Consider the following 17351-nt stretch of genomic DNA (forward strand, 5'->3'; position numbering starts at 1 on the left):
GGGGGGGGAGAGAGAGAGAGAGAGAGAGAGAGAGAGAGAGAGAGAGAGAGAGGGAGGAAGAGGAGGAGAAGGAGAGGAGAGAAAGGGGCTCACGCCTCCAGAAAGGGCAAGGAAGGAAGTCAGCCTTTACACTCACCACGCTGTCAATTCAATCAGCAGATTCTTTTATCAGCCTCAACTCCAGCAGAGTGTGTCTCTTTCAAACTTCAAGTGTCCCTCTTCACTCCAAGTGTCATCACTCCAAGTGACTCCCTTCAAGTCTCTGTCTTCAAGTGTCTCTCTTCTGTGTGTCTCTATTTCCACTTTTAAAGACCTTTTTCTCTTGTGTCACTTCCCCTAAATTTTACATCTACCAGTCACAGCTGACACTCCACTCCAGGACTGCCCACTCTTTCACACATGGGTCATGTGGGTCCCAGACCTCCCACTCAGTGTATGAAGTAGGTGTTCACACCTTTTTGTGGTTAAAATCCAAAATGGATAGATCTCCATACTCAATTTTAAGTACTGTGTTTACACTTTGGCGATTAAAATCTAAAAACAGGGGATTACAATTTAATCTTCACAATCAAGGAAGAGCTATGTACCTTCATTGTTACAATCAAGGGAGAGCCAAATCCAATCTTCATAAGATACTTTGTAAGCACAGCAAGCAGAGTATCAAAACCAGTTTAAAACCAATAACTAATCCATTGCTATATTATTTTTACAGTCCTCGTCATTATTTTTACAGTTTTGGTGAGTTATATAGGCAGAAAATCTTATTTTAAGGTTCCAACTGTCAATTTGGGCAGGTTGAACTGTTATCACAGCAGGAGGTCTGTGGAAGCAGCTAGAGCTGACAGTGAGCTGTAGTAACAGTGAGCTGAACTCTAGGTGGCTCCAAAACCTATCTCCCAATAAACAACTCAAAGGCTCTGTGCTCTCAGAAAAGCTGGTGAATTAGCTATATAAAATCACCATGGGATTTTTTTCTGTTAGTTATGGCTTTTCTCATTTTCACTATTATGCCGGATTATATACAAAATTTACTTGCCTATGACATTCAAATGTCATTACTCTCATTGACACTCCTACCTGGCTCACCAAAACTGTAAAAAGAACTGCTTCTCCTGTTTCCACAGGCTACACTGATCCTTCCTAATCTGACTAACCCAATTTTTTACTATTTTAAATAAACTAACACTATTATCCTTATAATTCTTAACTTCATCTTAACTTCATCTCCAAGTTATAAAAATAACAAAGGCTAGCTGGCTGAGTCTCAGCAAGAATCAAGTTAGATGAAACAATTGATCCAATATTCAGATAAAAAGCAAAATGGTATATATCTTAGTATATCAAATAATAGATTGCACATTCACAAACATGTATACACACCTACATAACCAAATGCAGGTGTTTTGGGTTGGTTTTTTTTTTTCAGAATTCCAGTGGGAAAATTTTTATTGATAAGCCCCAAAAGTACATTTCATCCTAGGGGAATACAAAGCATCAGAAGGGGATTGGGTCAATTCCAAAAGGAGAAAACAGAAAAGTCTCTTTTATAAGTCAGCAGTTGGATGATTCTTCTGACAAATATCCATTCTCCTCAAGAGTCAAAGCCAACCAGTTCTATTTGAGGGATATCACTGAATCATCCTATCCTCTATGGCAAGGTTTCTAAATCATTTTGTGTAATGGACCCCTTAGTCTAATCCTAACCCAGGAAACACTTTCTCAAAATGTTTAATTCACAAAGTAAAACTACATAGGATTGTAAAGAAAATAAAATATATTAAAATTTATCACCATTAAAAATAAAAGCTTACAGATACCAAATTAAGCATCATGCTCTCTACAGAAATAGTCAGATGTTCCAAATAAAGGCCAAGTTGATTGAAGAACTCCCATTAAACAGCCAGTCTAATAAGTATGAGATAAAACCTAAGTTAACTTAATTTGACCATCTGTTTCTCCATGTAAATTTGTTATTATTTTGCCTACTAATAAAAGGAAACTCTATTGTAGTTTTATAAAACATTAAAACTGTAAATTAATTTAGATAATATAAATGTTATACATAATATATAGCATAATAAATTCCAATTTATTATATAGCCTCAAGTAATGAATATCTCATTTTTTAAGTTTTCATTATTTCTTTAAAGTATGTCTTTTAGTTGTATTTATATAAATCCTGAGTATGTCAGTATGCTAACTCTCAAGTATTTTAAGTATTTATAGTATGAATGAAATTTCTCTTTCTCTTTAGTTTTATTATTGATATACAGAAAAGTTAGTGATTTTTTATGTTTATTTCATATCCTGTTAATTTATTGATTTCAGTAATTTTGATTAATTTTTTCATTGAATCCTTAGGGATCTCTCTCACATGTAAATATAGATAATTTTTACCTAATTCTTTTTGCCTAAGCTTATTTCCTCATTGTATTTTTATTGACTTTCTTTGATTAGAATTTGTAGAATAATATCAAAATATAATGAAAACAAAGGAAAATCCTCTCTTACTCTTGATCTTATTGGGAAAACTGTTTCTCCATTGCAAATAATGTTAGTTGTTTGTTTTAGATCCTTTTGATCACATTAGAGAAAGAGCCTTTATTTTTATGCATTTGTATATGTATGTGTGTTTACTATAAAGGCATACTTTACTTTGCCAACTAAAATAATGTGATTTTATTATTGTTGTCATTAATATTACTAATTACATTATAGTTTTCCCAATATTAAAATATTCTTGCAGTCTTGGAATAAATGCAAATTGGACACAGTGAAATATTTTTAGTGTTCTTTTTTAATCTCTTTGCCAGCATTTCATTTTATATATTTACATCAATAATCAATAGGAGGTTTATAATTTTCTATTTGTATTTTATCTTACTCTGGTTTGAGTATCAGGATCATATTTCTCATAGAATGAATTTGATAAAATGCCTTCTTTTTATTTGGGAACATTTTGTGTAGCATTTGGATTATTGTTCTTTAAATGAAAGATCCATCTGGACCAAAGTTCTTTTTAATTTCTTTTCTTTTTTTCCTTCTTTCATCCTTTATGGTTTGCTTGCACAGTTCACTTTTCTGAAATTTGGTTGTTTAAATGATCTAGCACTTATAAATATTAATATTTTTCACTTGAGTTATCACATTTGTTTGTACACAATAATAAAATGTTATAGTTTTGATACTTTTATTTCCTCAACAGTTGTTATTATTTTTTTCTCATTTTTGTTTGTGGCAATTTGGTTTTCTCTCCTTTTTTTAAGAGATTTGAAGTTGGCCGTCTTTTATTTTTTTTTAAACCAGAATTTATTTTTATTTATCTCAAGGTTATTTTTGTATTCATTTTTGTTATACCTTCTTTTATTTTCAGGATTTCCTTTTTTTTTTTGCTTGTTTGTTAAACCTATCGCAGCCCACAGAATTCCCTTGCCCTTTTTCTCCTTCTTACAGATAGGAGTCCTCTTTCCTAACAAATGTGTATAAACAAGTAAAACATTTCCATACTCTGGCTGTGCCTGAAAAATGTATGCATCTCTAGTCCTTCACTCTTAGTCAAGAGATAAGAATTCTTCATCATTAGTTTTCTAAAGTTTGATTGGTATAAGTTGTAATTAATTATTTGAAACCCTTTTTACTTGATTATTGATAGCTTAAAGAGAAATAGAGAATTTTACTTTAAAATATACATACAAGATATATAGTGGGTAAATTGAAGTAAATCTCAAAAGGAATGCACTAGCACTGAGCAGAAATTGAGAAAGGCCTTTTGCAGAAGGTTGGACTGGAGATGAACCTTGAAGGAATACAGGGAAGCCAGGAGGCAGAGGCAATTAGGGAAAGGGCATTGCAGGCATAGAGATCAGCCAGTAGAAAGGCATTCAGGAGATGGAGTGCCATGTGTAAGGAATAGCAAGAGACCAGGACCACTGGATTATATAGTATGTTGAGGGGAATAAAGTTCATGAAGACTGGAAAGGTAGGAAGGGGCTAGATTTTGAAGGACTTTAAGAGTCAAACATAGTATTTTATATTTGATGCTAAAGCAGTGGGGAGCCACAGAAGTTTATTGAGAGGTGGATTACATGGTCCAATCTGCACTTTAGGAAGATCACTTTGATAGGTGAGTGGAGAATGTATTATAGTGGGGAGAGATTTGATTCACAGAGACCAACTAAAAGTCTATTACAGTAGTCCAGCATAAGATGATGAGGGCCTGCACCAGGGTGGAGGCTATGTCAGAGGAGACAAAAGGGCCATATAGAAGATGTTGCCAAGATAAAATCAAGACTTGGCTACAGATTACATATGGAGGGTGGCATAAGGAGTTGAGGATGACCCCAAGAATATGAGTTTGTATGAGTGGGAGTACGGAAGTATGGTAGCAATAAGAAAGTTGGAAAGAGGAGAAGGTTTTTAGGGAAAGATAATGAGTTCAGTTTTGGAGGCATAAAAAAATTGCCTTAGTCAATGATGGCCAAGTTGAGGTTGGGTAACCAATGTATAGTGCCCTTTTTCCACATAGTTTGACTATTTCCTCCAGTTTTTTTTTTTTCAGCAGCAGGTGAAGTGCTAAATGTAGAGAACTGTATAGAGTTGGACTGGTTCAACAAGGGGTCAAGAAAAGAGAGAACAGAAATACAAAGCATTTCTGCAGCAGTGGGAGCAAGCTGTCCCTTTTACCTTTTTCCCTTAGGGAAAGTAAGTGCAAATTTAAAGTTACTTGTGAACCTTCACCTCACAAGTTAGCTTTTTGGATTCAGCAGGGCTGCTGGATGAGTTGCTGTCTTGTACAAGGCACAGTGTTTCTGGGTTAACCATCCCTGGTCAGGGCTGAATAAATTGATCATCAGAACTTCACTGAGTTTCTCTAGACACAGTTGTTTGCAAAATCTGGCAGGTACTCCACTCCCAGACATGTGGCAGCCCTCTCTCCTAACCTTCTGAACCCCCTAAGATTGCAACCTAAAGTGATTTCCTTCAACTAAAGAAGCAAGAAAGAAAAAGCTGAGATGGGGAAAGAGACAACAAGAATAATATAACCATGGGAAAAATTAAAATTAAATTTAAAAAATTAAAAAGATTTAAAATATATTTTATATAGACTGAGATATTTTAATGTTCATCTTTATTTTAATTACAAATTTCCACGCAAGTTTTCCAAGTTTATATAATTCATGTTGTCTCCTACTCTTATTCCCTCTCCCCCCAGAATCGACAAGCAATTCAATCTGGGTTGTGTTATTGTGGGGTTGTTAGGGGAAATAACAAGAGGGAAAACATCTAAATATTTTCAGTTTATTGTTGGGAAGGTTGAGAGGAAGGAGGGTAAAAGGGTAAGGGAAGGTTCTTGATCTTAATCCCAAAACCTAATTCCCATAAAACTATCTTAATGGCTAACTTATCTATTCTGAATAAATTAAGTTTCCCCAAACACAATCTCACAAAATAGAACCCAGTATATGAGCCAAGATCCCAGAAGAAAATGTTCAAAGTAGGTCCAGTGGAGAAGTGGTTCTTTGGTCTTCTGTCCAGCTGCCAGCAGCCAGTCCAAGCAGGTTTTCTCTCACTCAAGCTGGTATCTTCCAAAGGGCCAGAAACCTGGTAGACAGATGGAGCATTTTCAATCTCCAAAAGCTTTTCTCCAGGAGACTGTTTTACAGTTGGACCTTAGAATCTTGACTCAGGCTCCCTATGTGACATGTCCCTGTCAATCAAAAGGAAGTTCATATTGCAAAAATCCTTTGGCAATCTTCCTTTTCTTATTACAGTTGTACATGTATTCTCACTCAAAACATAAGGACTAGGATATTTGAAAACAAAAGTATGAAGGGAAAACAAAGAAAGATGCTAGTGTTATAATTAAAATTATGAGGCTGATAAGAGCTTAATAACTTTATTAAATCAAAGTAGCAGTAGTAGTAAAGAGAGGGAGAGAGATACTTAGCTTTCTAAAATATTGGCTGCCATGATGAGCCTGTGGTTAAACTCAGACAAGGGTTCCTTCAGCTCTCCACACTCCAGCCAAAAGATCCCCACAGGCTCCTGATCTGACCCTTTTCTCCACCCACTAACTCACATGTTACATCCCAAGAACCAACCATAGTTTCTTAATTTGCCTCAACTGCCCAGGGAGCCAGTGGCAGTGGAATCAGTTTCCTATCTTGTTGGTTCCTTGGTTCTTTAATTTCCTTTCTCTAAGGGTTTATCTATACCTGAATTTACTCAGTGGTCTTTGACCTCCAGGTCACTGAGAGATGATATTAAAAAAAGGCGAATTTCTTCACCACAGCCAAACACAGCATACCCTGACTCCAACATCATCATGTCATTGATCTTCTTCAAAAATGAGAGATGAACAACAATATGAAAAGAATCATATACAGACACAAAGGAAAGGGTTGGGGAGAACAGGCATCAGATGAACTTCACTGTTATCTGAAACAATTAGAAGTTGAACGTGTACACACACACACACACACACACACACACACACGAATGCTTGTGTTTGCAAAAAGAGTTTGGTGGAACACTATATCAAATGTAACAAGGAAACAGGGAGAAAGGGGGAAAGTAGGGGTTAAGAGGCAGGATATACTGGGAGGAAGTCTGAATCAAAATGAACTTCCTAACCTTGAAGTGAGGATTAAAACAAAACATAACAAAATAAAACCAAATGCCAAAGAACTGGAAATAAATCGGGAAATGGTTGAATAAGTTGTGGTTTATGACTGTATTGGGGCATTGTAAGAAATAATGAGACAATTCCAGAAAATCCTAGGAAATATAAACTGATAAATAATGAAGTAGAACCAATAGAACAATTTATAAACAATTACAACTGTGTAACTAAAACAGCTTACAGGACTTAAGAACTCTTTTCAAAGCAATAACCAGCTACTTTTCCAGAGGATTTATGAAGCATAATAACCTTCTCCTGACAGAGAAATGATGGACTTTTTTTTTTCAGAAAAAGACATACTTTTTTTTTATACAGCCACTTTATGGATTTGTTTTGTTTGAAAATGCTTATCTGTTATGAGGTTTTTTCCTTCTGGTTTTAATAGGGAGATTGTGGAATTCAAACATACTACAAACATAATTAGCAAAATTATGAGTTGCTCTTACAGTGTAACAGTTAAATTAGTCTCTAGTAATAAAAGTATTATATTTTATGAGGTTTATTAAAGATTATTAGAAACCAAGGTTAAAGAAACAGAAAATAAGAAAAGCATGTGCAACCTACTCACTAAATCTTGCCTGCCAGGTAGAGAGACACGTGTGCTTAGAAGCGGAAGAAGAGAGTCTTGGGAGGCAGAGAGCCCTTTAAATAAAAATTGTGTTCTCACACTGAGGTGAGGACTCAGGTGAGAATATAGGGAATTCTGGGAAGTACCAAGGACTTCTGGGGATTGAAGTCTGAGGTTCAAATCTCCATTTTTGCAACAGTTCTGGAGAACAATTTGGAATTACACGGATAAAGTGAATAAGCTGTTTGTACCCTTTGATACAACTTATATCCCAAGGTCAGTAGTAGAAAGATTCTACATATACTCAAATATTCATGGAATTACATTTTTGTAGCAGCAAAAAACTGAAAACAAGAAGGTACCCATCAATTGAATAATGACTAAAGAAATTATAAACACCTGAAAAAATAAGAAAATGAGAAGACATACTAACTTATATAGAGCAAATTAATCAGAACCATCTGAACAACATATATAACAACAACAATATAAATAAAAATAAGATTTGAAGACATCATTCAGATTGAGCCTAATGACTAATCATGGTTTTGGGGACTGATGATAAAATATAATGCCCTCATTTTGAAAAGAATGTGTATGGGTACAGATTATTGAATAGTCTTGTCAGTTAAATTTGCTGTATTGTTTTGCTTTGTTTAATTGTTTGTTGTAAGAGAGGATTTTATAGGTAGAATAGGTGGCTGGGAAGTGATAATAATGTGAATACCAAAAATCAGAATACTGGATTTCAGAATTTTCATTCTTCTTATCTAGAAGTTTTATTAAAAAGAAAATGAAGTTATTTTGAATAGAATTATTCTGCATGACTATTTATTGGCTTCATGAATTTCCTTCCTTTTCTAAATGTTTACAAGTCATCTATTTAATAACCTGTTTTGAATTGTTCTGTGAGAAAATCCCAGACTACAATTTCAGGAATCTCCCTTATCTCTATAAGAAAAAGCAGAACATCTTCCTATCTTAAGCCTTCTTTACTTTTCTCATTCTGATTTCCCAAAGAATATAGTGGTTCTTAGTTACATTTACAGGTTCTTTTTGTTTTTTGACTTGTTTGAGCCTATATGCATACTTTATTTAAATTGGTGTCATGCTAAATTGCCATCTTAATCTTTAGTTTCATCTTAATGACATTTGACAAGCAATATGGTCTAGTGAACTAAGAGTCAGAAGTCCTGTATTCTAATACTTATTCAGCCACCTATTAGTAAGTCATATGAGATTGGCTAAGTTATTTGCTTTTCTTAAGACTTAGTTTCACTATTAAAATGATGGCATTGATACTACTTCTGGGTTTAAACCCCAAAGAGATAATAAGAAAAAAGACTTGTACAAAAATATTTATAGCCATGCTCTTTGTGGTGGCAAAAAATTGAAAAATGAGGGAATGTCCTTTGATCGGGGAATGGCTGAACAAATTGTGGCAAATTCCATGTGAACTAGAACAACCTCCAGGAATTGATGCAGAGTGAAAGGAGCAGAACAAGGACAGCGTTGTACATAAAAATGGATACACTGTGGCACAATCGAATGTAATGGACTCCTCTACCAGCAGCAATACAATGATCCAGGACAATTCTGAGGGACTTATGAGAAAGAATGATATTCACATCCATAGAAAGAACTGTGGGAGTAGAAACACAGAAGAAAAGCCAACTGCTTGATCATATGGTTTGATGGAGATATTATTAGGAATGTATACTCCAAACGACTACTCTAGTGCAAATATTAATAATATGGAAATAAGTATTGATCAATGACACATGTAAAACCCAATGGAATTGCTTGTTGGCTATGGGAGGAGGTGGGATGAGGGGAGGGAAAAAACATGAATTATGTAACCATGGAAAAATATTCTAAAGTAATTAAATAAATAAACTTAATTAAAAAAAGAAAATTCCTATTTCACAACTAACTAGGTGTCATGGTGTACTGCAGTGGGACACTTGGGAAAATGGCATCTTTTCCAAATGCCATTAAATTGTTGTTGACTTTGGGTAGAATTTTAAAAAATGACGGCATTAACTGCCCTCTGTACCTCATTGACTTCTTGTTTTAAAGCCTAATGCATGTAAAAAGCTCTTTGTAATCTTTGTATATTGTTATGTCCATGTAAAATATTATGCCATAATAATTCAGAAGATCCATCATGTGGTGGTAGTGAACCTCTTCAAATCTAGCTCTGCTGGTGATAAGGAAACAAACATATTTAAGGTTATCCCCATAACTGAATTATTTCCAGCTTAGTAGGACCTATCACCTACTAGTAGCAGATATCTTCAAGAACTTAAAGTTATTCCCCCATATCAGTGAGGCATTTGGAGTAGGACTTCCCAGTGCAAAGATTGTTTTCCTTGATGTTTTGTTTTCCAAGCACAAACAAGAAGTAAATTTGTATTTTTTATTTCTTTCAGATTGGAAGCCTAGGCCTAAAAGAGAGAAGTCAACTACAAAGCAGATCATTTCTACAGAAGAATTATCCCAGGAAAAATGTAAAAAGGGTTGTTGCCAAGATTTCAATTTGAGAAAAACTTGGGAATATGAAGTCTTGTTAGAAAAGCAACAAGGTGACCAGGAGAGATCTTCCAGGCAAATGGCAGTAACTCATATGAAAACTAAGAAGGTGACTAATTATGAAAATAATAAATTTATGAGAAGATTCAGACTCGGATCAGTATTTGCTTTACAACAGAAAATACCTGTAGAAAAGAATCTCTGTAGATTTGACAAACGTGGGAAAAACTTCAAACAAAATTCAAACCTGATTAAATGTAATAGGATCTCCTCAGGAAAGAAAATATATAACTACAATGAATGTGGAAACTCATTCAGGTACCATTTGGATTTTATTCAATATCATACTGGAAAAAAACCCTACAAATGCAATGAATGTCCAAAATCTTTCAATAAGGAATCATCCCTCAGCAGGCACTGGAAAATTCACATTGGAGAGAAAACCTACAACTGTAATGAATGTGGAAAAAAATTCAGTGAAAGATCATGTTTAAATAAACACCAGAGAATCCATACAGGAGAGAAACCCTACAAATGTAATGAATGTGGGAAAGCCTTCACTGGCAGATCATCCCTTAGTAGACATCAAAGAATCCATACTGGAGAAAAACCCTATGAATGTAATGAGTGTGGGAAAGCCTTCATTCAGAGTATACACCTTACTCGACACCAGAGAATTCATACAGGAGAGAAACCCTATAAATGTAATAAGTGTGGGAAACCATTTAGATGGAATACACAACTTATTCTGCATCAGAGGATCCATACAGGAGAGAAACCCTATGAATGTAATGAATGTGGTAAAGCTTTTAGCCGCAGTACACATCTTAATCAACATCAGCTAATTCATACTGGGAAGAAACCCTATGAATGTATTGTATGTGGGAAAGCCTTCAATGACAGGTCATCTGTTACAAAACATCAGCGAATTCATACTGGAGAGAAACCTTATGAGTGCAGTGTATGTGGGAAAGCCTTTCCTCACAGGTCATCCCTTACTGAACACCACAGGGTTCATACTAGAGAAAAACCCTATGCATGTGATGCATGTGGAAAAGCTTTCAGCCGAAACACATACCTTACTCAACATCAGAGAATTCATACGGGAGAAAAACCCTTTGAATGTAATGAATGTGGGAAAGCCTTTGGCCGGAGCACAAACCTTGCTCAACACAAGAGAATTCATACTGGATTAAAACCCTATGAATGTAATGCATGTGGGAAAGCCTTCATTGATAGGTCATCCCTTTCTAAACATCAGAGAGTCCATACTGGGGAGAAGCCCTATGAATGTAATGAATGTGGGAAAGCATTTAGCCACATATCTTCCCTTACTAAACACCAGAGAATTCATAATGGAGAGAAATTTTAGTTCATGTGGAAAATACCTTATAAATTCACCTTATACAGAACATTGGAGAAATCATCCTAGAGAACATTTAGGTCATGTGGTACACTGAAAAGAGTTGGATTTAGAATCAGATTCTTGGGCTCAAATCCCAGCTCTTCCAACATACCCCCTGTGGCCTTAGATAAAGTCATTTAAACTTTGCATCTCAATTTCCTCATCTCTAAAATAAAGAAGTTGAGCAAAATGAAGTCTTAAGATTATTTCCAGTTTCAAACCTACTTTCATTTTCCTTCCTTCTTCCTTCTTTCCTTCCTTTCTCTCTTTCCCCTTACTTTTGTTCTAGATCCATAATTAATTATTGATTCTGAGGCAGAAGAGTATTAAAGACTAGGTAATGTCCAGGCTCACACAGCTAGGAAGTATGTGATGCCAGATTTGTACCCAGGTCCTCCTGATTCCAGGCCTGGCATTCTTACCCACTGAGCCACCTAGCTGCCCCTCAAACCTGATCTTTCTAACAGAATTTATCCTTTACCCATTAAATGAATCATACTGATGAGCAGTCCTAAATAAATGTAGAAAAACTTTCATGTAGAGTCTAGCACTTAATTCAATGTCACATAATTGAGAGTAGAGAGTAAACATAGGAATATGACATAAGAAAGTTTTCAGATATACTTTTGCTCACGCCAAATATAAGATACTTTGATGGATCTATAATTTCATTAATATGGATACTCTCTCCAATGATGCAAATGCTCATTCTGATGTAACTTTTGTCTTCCTATAAATCTTCCAGTGTGGCCCACCCACCATGCTGCAAGTGTTTCTTTGATTCTTAAGAATCCTATGCATGCCTACAAATTAAGCATGTGACCTGCCAATCAGTTATCACTCACTCACCATATGAACAGCCTAATTTTTCTGATCATACAATTCTTTGGTGAAATTCCACATACCATTTCTCTCTCTATTTATTGATTGGGAAGTGTGTTGTAGCTCATTAATGCCCATTACTTGAATTCTTAGGAGTCTGTGGTATTCTCCATGGTCCTTAACTATACAGCATCACTGAAAGAATGTTGTTGATAAAAGACAGGCCTTTGTTTCAGGCAAATGCTTGAAGTCATTAAAAAGATTGCACAGTTTCCTGAAGGCAATCCAGCCTGGAGATTACTGCCTTCCAATTGAATTTTGGACCTAGATGTTTGTTAATGTGCAATCTTTCTGTGATATATACCGGTAAACCAAATTTACAGTTTGTCCATCTAACTGCATATCATAGTCTGGACAATAGAAATTATTAAGCCACTTTTTCTTCTGGGGTGGAAAGTCAAACTATCTAATACTAATTGGAACTCATACTAGAGAGTAACTATGAATATGTCATGTAAGAAAGTCTTCAGATTGAGATCAGCCCAAGATCAAAAACTTTATTTTGATTCTATAATGGATCTGTGATCTCAATAAGATTATTCCTCCAGTAAAGTATAACTACTCATATATGCCCCCTCATTATGATCAACTCTTGTCCACATGTCAACCATAAATCTTTTACAGGAGCTCCAGGGTTTAACACAATCCACACAATGTCAACCATAAATAGGAACAGCTGGAGGACTTACCATCCATATTAATCTTCCATTTAGACTTTACTAATTATCCTCCATGATGATGGCAAATAGCTTTGACAAGTACACATCTCCCATTTTTAAGCCTCCCTTAATCTTAAGAGGGCTATTGACTGAAGTTTATCTCATGTTTTTCAAGGGATCTTGTATGATTCTAGTATGCATGGGAGTAATCTTAAGGACATAAGGAATTTTAGAAATTTTATTTGACATCAATTCCACATATATTGGTTTATCCCGCATGTTGCCTTTTAATAGAGGATTTCAACTAGAGCACTCTTTCCTATTTCTCTCCCTCCTCTATCTATTAGCCATAGTTAAATATGCAGTGGAACTAATGTAATTAAACTGACATTTTATGGAAGTATACCAGACCTTACGCATCCAACTGAGAAAATTCATTTTAAGAACAGAGTTGCACTTTGCTATCTCACCTTATTATATAACTTTAGCTTGGGTTTAAAGGAAAGAATTTTTTTTTCTTTACATTCACTCTGAATTGAACGTAAGAATCTCAGCAGTTTAAATTTTTATTTAATTTCTGTATATTCTTTATTTTATCCTAATCTCTTCTTAAAATAATGTAGGAAATGCTTCCTTGATTTTTGTACTTGACATCTAATTAATCTACTTTTCTCCCCAATCTGAATTCATTACTAGCACAAGGACTGTTGCAGATGGTAGACATTTAATAAATGTCTTATTGAATTGGATAAGTAAATACAAGGTAAATTGAGGAACATGACAATTTCATAAAATATAAACTGATAAAAATTAGGGAGAATATACAGTAAGATTATATAATCAGAATGGCTTATTTTATAATTCTTTTCCATTGCTGTATTTTTCTATTTTTTAATTCTAGTAGCAAATAGTTTTGATAATTACTGTTTTCAAAATGCAGAATGGTAAGACATCCTTCACTAACATTTTTTTCATGGCTCTCTTTAATAATCTTTTTTCCCTTTTGTGCTTTCATGTAAATTTTGTCACCATTTTTATTTTTTTAAGTGACTAATTGATATTTAGTATTAGCATTATTATTAATGTGTCTGTGAGGGAAGACATTCTTCAGTGCAGATCTATGGCAACTGTCTAGAACTTACAGTCCTAGAAACTTACTAGGGGTTTGGGGAAGTCAGGAGACTTTCCTATGGTTACAAAGATAGTGCCAGAGGTGGGATTTGAATCCAGGTCTTCCTGACTCCAAGTATAGCACTCTCTTAGGCCACATCACCTTTCTTGATATTGTATTGCAACTATATATTAATATAGGAAATAGTAACATTTTTGTTGTACTATATCATTCCAGTTATTACAGACACTATCTCTCCTGTATTTTTCTTTATTTCTGTCAACACAGTTTGAAATTTCTCTTTAGAGGTCTTGTGTCTTAGTAGGCTAATGCCCAATAGTTGATGTTTTTATTATTATAGAGTACATTTTTCTTCCTGTCATTTTTTCTTTCTTTGTTAGTGGTACACAAAAATGCATATGATTTTGACTGTTTATCTTATACTGCTCTACTTAATTAAGTCATATATTATCTTAATACTTTCTGAGACTAATCAGTCTTAATCCTGCTTAGCTTTTAAGATCAGATGAGATCAAGTACATTTCTGTGTCTTGGATTTTCTCAATATATAACCATATTGTTTGGAAATAAAATTATCTTAGCATATTCATATCAAAGATATTTCTTTAATTTGTTTTCATGCCTTGTTGCTATATTTGCATTCCTAAAACTATAATGATTATTAATGTTTAAAGTGAAAAAACTGCTTTGAGTGGCAATGTTTATAATATTTCTCTATTGCATATAATATGGTTTAAAATATATACTTTATAAGACCATGTTTTGATATTCCAATGGACCCATAATCTCATCATTCAATAAGCATTTATTAAGTACCTACAATGTGCAGAGCACTGGGAGATAAAATTTCGGTAAGACATATAAACTGGCTTCTCATGGACACAAATACATTAAATGATAAATAATTTTAAAGAATTGCAAATTAAGTCCTATGTGAACTCTGAGATAAGTAGTGTACTAGAGATGAAAACATGGTGAATTATAGAGGGGGAAGATGTTGCACCAGGAAGTAGGCAAAAGAAAGAGGCTGAATCTTGATCCCCTCCCCTATACTAATTCCTGTTTCTTTCTTCCCAACTCTCTTGATGGAGATTTTCTCACAGATGTTAAGTTGTAAATTTTCCCACTAATAACCAATCCTACAAACTAATACTTTAACTAAAAGATCTTTTAGAGGCTGGGTTAAGAGGGAAATTTAGGGTCTCCCTAATCCTAAATTATCTTGTTGATTGAAGGCTTTGAAATAACAAAAATTATCTCCCCGCTAAGGGTAGATAATAGTAGCACTGCTAACAATTCTCTTCTGGGCAAGACCAAATATCTCTTCAGCTCACAGTATAAGTAGAAGGCAATGGCCAGAGAGGAGATGAAGGGGGTCTTGTCTTCCACCTTCAGGCAGAAACAGCCAAGTGAATTTCCAGGCACCTGGAGCCTCTTAACTGCCTCTCCCTCAAGCTTCCATTGGAACAGTCTCTCCCCTACTCCAATCATTTGTGCGTTCCACATATTCTGAATTCTCATTGCTTTGCAGATCCAACTTTTTGTCTTTGCCTAAATGTCTTCATTCACAATATCCTCCGTTTTGTATTTGGCAGAATTACAGTCAGGAATTCTGCGTTCCTATTTTCATACTTACCTATTATCTCCTAATTTCTTCTAACTGTCTAAGCTATGATACTATACTATTTTAAAATATGCCACAACCCCCCAAATAAAAAATCTTATTCTATCTTTACTATTCTAATCTATGTAACCCTATTCTAAGATTTGGGTTTTAAGGAGAGTGGAATAGGTCATAACATACAAGTGCAATATAGAAATATGGTTTTGAAAACAATAATAACCAATACAAAATTTTAAACAGTTTTTAGCAACAATGTAACTTCCTTATTTCCTAATAAACTATAACCTGTTCTAAGTAAAACTTTTATAAACAATAATAATTCCTAGGATTACTATGTAACTTAACTTATCAGAAATATGATATCAATCTGTCCCTAATCTACCTAGTTTCAAATGACTTAACTAATCTTGCCCTGTTTTAGTTGTTAGAAATTTCAGTGACTTAAAATTATATTGTTAGAATGTTAATTCCATTAGTATTATACAAATGTACATGGTGCTATCTGTACAAATTTTACATATGTACAATTCTGATACATTTTGCATGAGAGTTCTGTTCAAAGTCATGTAGACAAGATTTTTCCTTTGCCTAAACTTTTCACAGAAACTCACAATTATATCAGTATGAATTTTGTGTATGTGTTCTAATTATGAGATATTACATACTTACCCAATCCATGAGATTTCTTTCCACATTGTACTTATGTGTAATAGTGTATATGTGCATGTGCCTGTGTGAAGTTAACCTGTATGATGAATTCTTATGTGACCTCATCACCATCAGTTCTAGATTTCAATGTCTTTCCATGTCCTTGATGTTGATTGTAGGAAACATACATGTTTTGGGTTCTTCATCTGTTCAGGTTACATGTGTTGTCTGTCATTTCCCCTTGATTGAAGTCCTGTGTTCTTAAACATACAGGAACATGCATGTGTCTAAGCTCTTTGTATGCCTGTGTGTAAGATTGATTTTTCCTTGTTTGCATGTGCATGGAAGTAAGTTTGAATTCTTCATGTGTGCCTGTCAATCTTTAATGGTTTGATTCTTCATGAGTATGCTTTTCCGTGTGATAATCTTCATGTGCGGGTATATGTAATATATTGTAATAAGTAGATTTTAAGATATGTCTTATAATTTTGAAATGTGATATTGTCTTATATCATTTGATGTTTAATTTTTCAAGGGGTTTTATTCCATGGAGATTTGACGTCTTTGAGTTGTTCATATTAGGAGATTATTTTGACGTCTGAATTTTTCTTGGAGATAGAATTTTTATTTACTCTATGGTTCTTGTTTTCTTATTGGTATAGATAGAATTATACATGATGTAATGTGTTTTGTAGAGATGTGTCTTCTTTGTTAAGTAACCTTGTTTCATTCTTAATATTGTTGTTGTTATAAGCAGAGATCTTTTCTTATTGGAGCTATTATCTTCATATTTGGGACTATTTCATCATTGCTTTTTCCAGTGCTTTTATTCTGTTTTAACTTGTACTCTTGTGACTCTCATTTGAGTTGTTCTTATTCTTGTTCTTGTAGTAGTATTGTTGTGTGCAGTGCTTTCATTTTGTTATTCTTCTTTTACTCTCATGTATTGATTTCCATTTATAGGGACAATTGTTGAAATATTATCAGGGCTATTGGCAATACTTCAGATTTTTTCTTATCCATTTTCTTTAGGATGTTACTTCTTGTTCTTCTACATCACTGGTAATGTTATGGAAATAATGTTGCTTTACATGTGAGGCATGATACCATGGATCTTTCCCCAATACTTTGACAGATGTAGGAGTAACCATAATCACACCTAGAGGGCCTATTCAACTTGGTTCTGTAGATGTCTCTCTATTAAAATTTTTCACATATA

The 17351-nt window shown here is 34.3% G+C and overlaps 1 protein-coding gene across 15 annotated transcripts in view; it reads left to right on the forward strand.

Moving 5' to 3' along the window:
* Positions 1–17351, forward strand: part of LOC103098762 (zinc finger protein OZF-like) — a 42220-nt gene extending 24869 nt beyond the window's left edge. For all 15 annotated transcript variants that reach the window (XM_007474680.3, XM_056812179.1, XM_056812174.1 and 12 more), the window contains one exon: positions 9683–17351. In XM_007474680.3, the coding sequence (XP_007474742.1) occupies positions 9683–11154 (1472 nt within the window). In that variant the 3' untranslated portion in view covers positions 11155–17351. The remainder of the gene's footprint in view (positions 1–9682) is intronic.

The sequence above is a fragment of the Monodelphis domestica genome, chromosome 1 (assembly GCF_027887165.1).
Source record: "Monodelphis domestica isolate mMonDom1 chromosome 1, mMonDom1.pri, whole genome shotgun sequence".
Lineage (NCBI taxonomy): Eukaryota > Metazoa > Chordata > Mammalia > Didelphimorphia > Didelphidae > Monodelphis > Monodelphis domestica.